Below are 9,031 nucleotides of genomic sequence, written 5' to 3'. Positions count from 1 at the left end.
TATTAATGCTTAGGTTGCAAATATGACATTTTCATATTTACATATTTTGTCAAATAATAATAGGGAATATTTACGCTTGAAACAATATCATGACACATGAATATTATTTAAAGCACAACATATATCAGAGACTCGTGCCTCACACAAGTTTTTATGCTGATTAATATTCGGAACCTGAACATTTAAAATTTTAAGATGTTAGAGTAATATTCCAAACACATAGATATAATTATGTTGTACTTCCTTATTTTTTAGTTGAAAAGGCACTAAAACAAATAAACCAACTATATTTCAATTATTGACATAAAATATATTTGTTTATATTAATAATCAATTCCTTTATGGTATGTGTGACAAAAAAAATTCCTTTATAGTATGTTTGACTAAATTATATAATTGAAATTAAATTATTCATAACCATTCAACTTTAATTTTGGATTCCAATTTTGATTCAACCGTAAAGACAAAATATTCGGTCTTGATTTTAATTTGGTAAATTATTTTGTTAAGAAACAAAACAAGCAAAAGGGATGATAATTCCTGATATTCTAGGTAGTAAAGCTGACACTCAAAACCTACTGAATTACTCATACAACTTGATATAATCTTTTGACAAGAAACTAGAATTGATATGGTTAACAAGGAGAATTACAAAAGCGAGCTCCGATCTGCAATTCTTCATCTCAACGAACGTGGTCTTTATTCTGCTTCCAAATGGTACTCAATTCATAAATCCTAATCTTCGCTTTCTTTTTATTTTTTTTCCAAATTGAATCTCTTAATCACATGGGCTTTTTTTAAATTGGACTAGATTTGTATATGATAAACACCCATTTGATAAAATTTTGATCTTGATGGACTTTTAATCAAATCTCCGAATTATTGTATATATTTCATGTGTGTGTGTGTCTGGCTTGTCTTCGAATTTAAATTATCTTTTCCTAAAAGTGAATTATGTGTATATAGTATTTTAGTGATTTTTCTATTTTTGTGAACTATAGTATTCAATCTTTGTTTTCTGGTGATTCTTGATTATATAGTTAATGAAGCATGTGCATATGTTTAGTGAATTTTGGATGTTTGTAGCTTGACTTTTACGTTGGTGTAAATAAGTCGAATATTGGTTCACAGGGCAGCAGAACAGTTGATGGGCATAGTGATGGACGGAGAAAAAAACATACCTGTTCGCTATAAGTACCTGAAAGTGAATTCTAGTACTCGTAGACGGTCCCGAACTGATGAATCACCTTCGACTCTAGGTGCTGGTTCCAACATATCTACTCCTGTGCGGGACGAATACAATGATGGGATGGACAATGATTATTACCTTTTGGCGAAGTCTTATTTCGATTGTAGGGAGTACAGGCGTGCTGCTCATGTGCTCCGTGATCAGACAGGCAAGAGAGCGATTTTCTTGCGCTGTTATTCTCTGTACTTGGTTTGTTTCGAATCTCATTACTCGTTTAAGTATGATGGTATCTGTTTGTTGATTTTTGTTAATTTATGAATTATTTGGTATATCCCACGTCCCAAAATGTATGACCCTTTGACTTTTTCATGCACTCTAGGGAAGTGGTACTTCTAAATAGTATTTTGCATTGTTTATTTTGCTAAATGAATGCTAAAAAGGGATGAGACAAAATAATGTGCTAAAGTTTCTAAAACCCTATGCTCCTGCGGAAAGTCAAGTACTCTAATCCGATGTCTCTGAGTGCTACTATCTTAGGAATGTCTTCTAGTTATAAATGGATTTGGTTTCCTTTATCTAGTTTGCCTCCATTTCCACTTTTCGTGAGCGAGTACGGGCCTTTTCCAGCTGTTCAATGCATTTCTTTCATCGCGTCCGGGTAGAGACCAAAGATTTTGAGCGACTGATCCGGCGGAGTGGTACTATATTAATATTGTAAATTATATATATCGATAAGGATTAGTTTTTAATGATGAATATTTTGAATTGGTGAATAAATTTGAGGTTGTTTTTGTCTTTACTGATGCTTTGTGGAGATAAGTTTTATCACACTACTCAATCCTTTTCTGCAATCTGTCCTAAATGGCTACGCCTGATTTCTTTCTTGATTCCTCCATCCAGTTTCCTATTTTTTAGCTCGTTACCCAAGTTATTGTTTGTAAAGCATGTGGCGTATATTATTTGGCGTTTCTTTTGTCCTGAATATTTGTTTAACTGTCACTCTTCCTGGAGTGGCTAATTTTCATAAATTCAATTCTTAGGCAGTCAGGTTATGAACCTATAAATATTATCACTGTTCTAAAGGTCAGAACCTTGAAGGTAGGTCGTAACTGATTGGTCCAGTTACGTGAAAAGTTAACTTCTAGGCGTTTTGAGGGATAATTGGAAGGGTGAAAATCAGATTAACTTATATAAGCTGTTACTATAAGTAATTGGATATTGACCTGTTCTAAAAGTCGGCACCTAGACGTTAGGGGACTGACTGCTTGTCCCATATTATGTAAAAGAATTGGTTACCTGTAAATACAACTCTCACACTTGTCCCATATTATGTTATTTAATTTAATTTGTAAATTATTCTTTGGATCTGTAATGACAGTAATTAATTATATTATTAGATTAAAAGCTGGCCACCAAAAATCAACATAATGGCTAATTAAAACATCTAATTAACCAGTATAAAATGTGAATTATTTAATAATAGATTGTGTAGTGTGTACCTACAGATAGATATAATCGTGAATTTTATTTATAAGTACTGTTCGCTGAAGATAGTGATTGATGTTTCGCCAGAATAACTTGTTTTACCACAAGATGGAGCCATTACAGACATGCTATCTGTTTTTCCTATTTTCAGAACATCAGGGCCTTTGATTTATGTTTATTTGAACTGTATTCAATATTCATTCAGTGTTCTTCCTCTTCCTGTTCATTTATAGAAGTGGAAGAATGTGAGTTGCATTTTCTAGTAGAGATGTTCCTCTTGTCAAGAGCCTCATACGATGAAAAGGTTCCTCAACACCAGGAGCAATACACGCATCATTCTAATTAACGCCTTCACCTTCATGGAAACACACCAAACTTGAGCGCTTAAGCACGCTTCTCTAGCGCTTTTTTACTGATTTCAGAATCGCATTAAATTGCTAATATTTGAATCGCACATCTTGCACAATGCAATTAAGCGCGCTTTTAATAACACTTGTTCCATTATTTGAATATGTGGATCAGTTGTAAAAGCACAATCTCTATAAAAGAGATGCTGATAAAAACGTCGAAAATAATTAAATATTGCATGTTCACAGCCCAATCTTCCTGCAGGTTATTATATTTTAAACATTTTCTTTACGTGTGTGAATTTCTTCTTTGTTAGAACACTCGATATTATGTATCTACACGTAAACATCGTCTCTCTTTATTGCTCTTAAAGATAGTAATAGTCTGATAGACACTTAGACGAAAAATTTGTATTTTACCTCAGGATGGAGCCATTAAAGATGTGCTATTTGTTTTTTGTATCTTCACAATATCAGGGCATTTCATAATGTTCATTTTGAGGGTATTTGATTGGTTGAATATGTGAAATAGTTATAACCAAATTTCTAATTCTAACAAAATGGATGCTAAATAAAAGTATGTATTCATGTTCCAAGCTTAATGTTCCTGGGTGTTATAATATTTTACTCATGTTTGTGTATATCTCATCATCTCGACGTGCTCCTCAGTCCTCATAGTATAACTAAGGGTAATAATGTCTGATATTATTGATATTGTAGTTTTTCTGGAATGCTAAAGAATTACCATGCACTAGACTTTGTAGAGTAGTCAACAATGAAGTCATTTAACATTACTATAGGGAAATCAGGAAAGCTCTAATCATAATTACCATGTATTTCTCTTTTTCTTTCTATATAGGCTGGAGAAAAAAGAAAAGAAGAAGAGAATATCGAGCTTGAAGGACCCCTGGGCAAGAGTGATGCTTTGAATCAAGAACTGGTTTTACTTGAGAGCGAATTGTCTGTGCTTCAAAAGAATGGCACAATTGATTCCTTTGGACTTTACCTATATGGTCTTGTTCTCAAAGAAAAAGGCAGTGCAAATCTTGCTCGTATAGTTCTCGTGGATTCGGTAAATAGCTACCCATGGAACTGGAATGCCTGGTCAGTACTCCAATCTCTATGCACTACAGCTGATATATTGAACAGTATGAATCTTAATAACCATTGGATGAAAGAATTCTTTCTTGCCAGTGCATACCATGAACTCCGATTGCATAACGAATCCTTAGCAAAATATGAGCATCTAGAAGGAACTTTTGGCTATAGCAACTACATCCAAGCAGAAATTGCTAAAGTCCGGTATAGTCTGAGGGAGTTTGATCAAGTTGAGGACATATTTGAAGAACTTTTGAGTAATGACCCTTATCGAGTTGAAGATATGGATGTGTATTCCAATGTGCTCTATGCAAGAGAGTGTTTTTCAGCCTTAAGTTATCTTGCCCACAAAGTGTTTATGACAGATAAATACAGGCCTGAATCGTGCTGCATTATTGGAAATTACTACAGTTTAAAGGGACAGCATGAGAAGTCAGTGATGTATTTCAGGAGAGCACTTAAATTAAATAACAAGTATTTATCAGCTTGGACACTTATGGGACATGAGTATGTTGAGATGAAAAACACAGCTGCAGCTGTTGATGCATATCGGCGAGCTGTAGACATTAGTCCTTGTGATTACAGAGCGTGGTATGGATTAGGACAAGCATATGAAATGATGGGGATGCCCTTATATGCCCTTCATTATTTCAAAAAATCAGTGTTTTTGCAGCCTAATGATTCAAGGTTGTGGATTGCTATGGCTCAGTGTTATGAATCAGATCAGCTTCATATGATTGAGGAGGCAATAAAGTGTTACAGGAGGGCAACAAACTGCAATGACAGTGAAGCAATGGCTCTTCACCACCTAGCAAAGTTGCACGCTGAGCTTGGGCGTTCTGAAGAGGCAGCATACTACAATAAAAAGTACTTGGAAATGATGGAAGACGAAGAAAGGGAAGGTCCTGACATGGTAAAAGCTTTGATGTTTCTTGCTCAGCATTGCAAAGAGCAAAAGAGATTGGAGGAAGCAGCGGTATATTGTACCCGTCTGCTCGATTATACTGGGCCAGTAAGTTGCCTCGCCTTTCTTTTATCAAATTTTTTTACAATATACTACAATTCTTGTCATGACTCATTAAATTTACTACAATCACTGGATCCTTTATTGCAGGAGAGGGAACAAGCAAAGAATTTGCTGAGAGGAATAAGACTTGAACAATCTAGTTCTCCTGCTATGGATATTGATCAATTCCCTCTCGAGTAATTATCTAACAATGCACCAGAGTATGCACACCTGGTTGGCCAGTTGTGGTGACTCTAGCTGAGGAAAAAGAAACTTGGGTTCAATAGGCACTTTGATCTATACCTGTATGATAATATAGTAGAGTATTTGAGACAATTCTCTGTTTATATGCTTGTGATGTTAGACTGTAACTGAAGCTTGGTTTTAATATGTATGCAAATGTATATAGAAAGGGTCTGGTTTAACTGAGAAATATGTTTTAGTATGGGAAGGGGAGAAGCAACTGTTATGCATGTTTTTAGTTAACCTTCTTGACCTGTTTGCGTAAAAAGAGAGAAATATTTTGAAAAAGTTGAGAATGATAATTTTTTTTTAAGAACTTTTACTTCTTTTCTAAATAATTTATTAACTTATTTTCTTCATATTTCTACTCAACTTTTTTAATTTGAATAATAAATTATTTTTTTTGAGCTAACCCAGAATCTCAAACTGTCGCAAAATTTGGAGAGATTCGAGGAAGATTGTCAAATAGAGTAATTTAAGAGTCCAAGCAAGCAGTCATCCAGTCAAACCGGGCTTTTGCAGGTTTTTCTGCAATCATTATAGAAAGAACTCGGAACTTAAAAAGGTATCCAATGTGGCAGTGACATGAAAAATAGTCATATTTGTTCTTTTTCACTTATTTATATACTTTTTTTAAAAGTTATTTTGATACATCTTTAAGATTTTTATAAATTACATTTATAAAAAGTTTTGTTTTTAATAAAAATTTAATTATAATATATTTATATAGAAGAAAAAGTTTAAAATAATTTATGAAATATGCATTATAAGAAATTTAAAATGTGTATCGAGTTCTCTCTCCCGTATATATATACTCCATACGTCCCAACCAATTGTATACATTTGGTTTTTGAGATAGTGGAGGAAAATAGTGGGTGTAATAGTGTTTATATTATTATAAAACAGATATAGGGGAAAAGTAGTTGGTGTAATGATGTTTTATATTACCAAAATTTACTACTTTTGCAATGTATACAATTTATAGGACACCCAAAAAAAGCAACTGTATACATATAAATGAGACTGAGAGTATCAATGTAAGGTACTCCCTCCGTCCCACCCGATTGTTTACATTGGGTTTGGGCACGGAGGTTAATAAATATGTATAAAGTAGTGGAAAAGTGTATGAAAAGTGGGTGAAGTGGTAGGAACCATTGATTTTTAATATATAAAAATAGAGACAGCGGAGTAAAAGTAGTGTGAAAGGGAAGAAAAAGTGGGAAAGTGGGGGACTCATTATCTATTTTAAGAAAGTTTTGTAATGTAAAGAAATGAGTGGGACGTCCAAAAGAGGAAACTGTAAAGAATCTAGCGGGACGGAGGGGAGTATCACAATTAATGTAATCAAAGTACAAAATTTGGTATAAAAGTGTAATTAGCATCGTGGAAAGTGCAATTAGTAGTGGATTCAACTTCTTTACCAGCTTAACCAAGCTAATTAAAGAATGTTTGGCCAAAGTGGATCAAGTGGAAAGTAGGGGTGAACATAAACCCGTTCAACCCGCTAACCCAACCCAAACCGATCCTTTTTTAGGCCGATTAACCCGACCCGTTCAAAACCGAAAAATAAATGGGTTAATTTTTAAAAAACCCGATTAAGTTGGGTTGGGTCAGGGTTTTACAGATTTTAACCCTGAACTAACCCAACCCAACCCGATTATATATATATATATATATATATATATATATATATATATATATATATATATATATATATATATATATATATAATATTTACATACCTATTTTACATTTTTTAGTTTATCTCAATCAATCTTTAACCTAATTTGATTTATCTAGGGTGTGTCTATACATTTACAACAACAATATGAATAATTTTAAGTATCTCGATAACTATAAAATGTAAATGATGACTTTTGGAATTTGAACATGATTAATGATTTGTTAATGAACTGATATACACATTATAAATAAGAGTTCATAACTGAGTGTGTATACAACAATTTTCTATTATTTCATCATTGTTTAAATGTTTCACCAATCTAATAGGCTTCCCTCTTCGATCAAAAACTTACGCATCGACTGATATTGGTGAATGATTCATAGAAACTGAGTAATTATAAATATGTATGCCGACTGTTACTAGCTACCGGTGTGCGAGTGAGTTTTTTTTTTTTCCTATCGCGATGAATGACTAAATTTTTATTTATTATAATTTTCGCAAGTTTAACCCAAACCAATCCGACCCAACCCGAATTAATTGGGTTGGGTAGGGTTGGGTTAGATAAAAAAATTTCAGTTAACGGGTTAAGTTTTTATTAACCCGAACTAATTGGGTTGGGTCGTTTTTTTCCAAAAACCCGCCCAACCCAACCCAACCCATGTTCACCCCTAGTGGAAAGCGAAAAAGATCACTGGCATAGATTTAACATAAAAATAATGTACTTGGAATGGAAAAAGAAGGGATTTGTTACGCAGGTGAATTAAAAATTCTGATCATTCATTCATTCACGGAAATCGAGGGAGATCAAGAAATGATTATTAGGAAAAGATCCATATCTTTATTTTCATGGGGTTGTGGGATACCACCTGCCCCCAATCTTATTTGACCGTACCTTCTCAGACCTACATAGATCCTCTCTTCTCTGTAAATAGTTTTATTTATACGTGTGTTTGTTTGTCATTTGTTTATTTAAATAAATCAATAAATACGATCTTTCTTATGCACCGTAGGTCTTATAGAACCAAAGCTTTTATAAATACAATATTCTATTTGTTTCCCCTCAATGTTTCACACGGGATACATAACATTTGGCATAGACGTCTATCTATCCGTCAAAGCCTGCCTTTTGAGCAAGGATTTTTCTTTTTCGTTCTCTCGAATTTTGAGTGTCGCTGAAATTTAGCGACATCCAAATTTCATCTTCATCGTAACAGTGTACCCATCAATAAAATCATACTCCCTCCGTCCCTCTGATTTCTATACATTTTCTTTTTTTGGATGTCCCACTTAATTCTATACATTTCAAAACCTTCCGAAAATGGTAACCTTTTATCATATAAAAATCTCAACCACCCACTACTTTCATCCACTTTTACAAATGTATCAATTATATATTGATGGATCCCACCACTTTACCCACTTTTCTTTCTCTTTTCTCTTACTTTATAGTATTACTTTATACATTTTTCTTAGTCTCCGTGTACAATCCAAATGTATACATATCAAAGGGACAGAGGGAGTATGCATTAATCACGAGTGCTCTTTCACCTGATTAGTCATCCGATCTGAACTTTCATATTTCTATAGCTATAGAAGAACAGAAGTAGTATTATCCAAATAATTCATCTATTTGATCAATCATTGAAACAATTATGATGATCCCTTCCATCTTCTTCCATCTTGAGTCTATCATGATTGATGCATGGTGCAAGCCAACCGTCATACCGCGCGTAACATTTTGTCTCTTCCTACTCTCTTAGCTTCTTGCAGACAACACCTTCATTGTACTCTGTATCCTCAATTGAATCCCGAATTCCTCAAATCTCATCAACCACGGTCTCGACCTTGGCTTTTGATACCACTTGTTAGGGATAAAATATAAGAGATTCAACTTCTAATGCAAAATGCACACACAAAAATACATGACGTGGAAAATAGACGTCCCAGTTTATATTATTAATCAAAACTATTATCAATAA

General features: G+C 33.7%; 1 protein-coding gene across 5 annotated transcripts; it reads left to right on the top strand.

Annotated features, from left to right (window-relative positions):
* The first annotated feature begins 466 nt into the window (after positions 1-466).
* Positions 467-5,598, top strand: LOC108192634 (anaphase-promoting complex subunit 8). 5 transcript variants are annotated; one of them, XM_064091896.1, is made up of 6 exons: positions 467-717; positions 1,132-1,397; positions 2,908-2,978; positions 3,881-4,125; positions 4,216-5,131; positions 5,234-5,598. In XM_064091896.1, the coding sequence occupies exons 1-6, from the start codon at positions 632-634 to the stop codon at positions 5,324-5,326; spliced, it is 1,677 nt and encodes a 558-aa protein (XP_063947966.1). In that variant the 5' UTR covers positions 467-631; the 3' UTR covers positions 5,327-5,598. The 5 variants fall into 5 exon arrangements, with proteins under 5 accessions (XP_063947966.1, XP_063947965.1, XP_017227551.1 ...); XM_064091895.1 differs by having other exon boundaries at positions 468-717; positions 3,881-5,131; XM_017372061.2 differs by lacking the exon at positions 2,908-2,978 and having other exon boundaries at positions 473-717; positions 1,132-1,438.
* The last annotated feature ends 3,433 nt before the right edge of the window (positions 5,599-9,031 follow it).

The sequence above is a fragment of the Daucus carota genome, chromosome 4, assembly GCF_001625215.2.
Source record: "Daucus carota subsp. sativus chromosome 4, DH1 v3.0, whole genome shotgun sequence".
Classification (NCBI taxonomy): Eukaryota; Viridiplantae; Streptophyta; class Magnoliopsida; order Apiales; family Apiaceae; genus Daucus; species Daucus carota.
The sequence above is the reverse complement of the archived record's forward strand: the minus strand, read 5'-3'. Positions and strand labels throughout refer to the sequence as shown.

Excerpts from the sequence above, each read along its gene's own strand:
- LOC108192634 (XM_064091895.1), top strand. The coding sequence starts at position 632 with ATGGTTAACAAGGAGAATTACAAAAGCGAGCTCCGATCTGCAATTCTT. Across the intron at positions 2,979-3,880 it reads GAGCCTCATACGATGAAAAG|GCTGGAGAAAAAAGAAAAGA; the intron begins GTTCCTCAACAC and ends CTTTCTATATAG. Across the intron at positions 5,132-5,233 it reads TGCTCGATTATACTGGGCCA|GAGAGGGAACAAGCAAAGAA; the intron begins GTAAGTTGCCTC and ends CCTTTATTGCAG.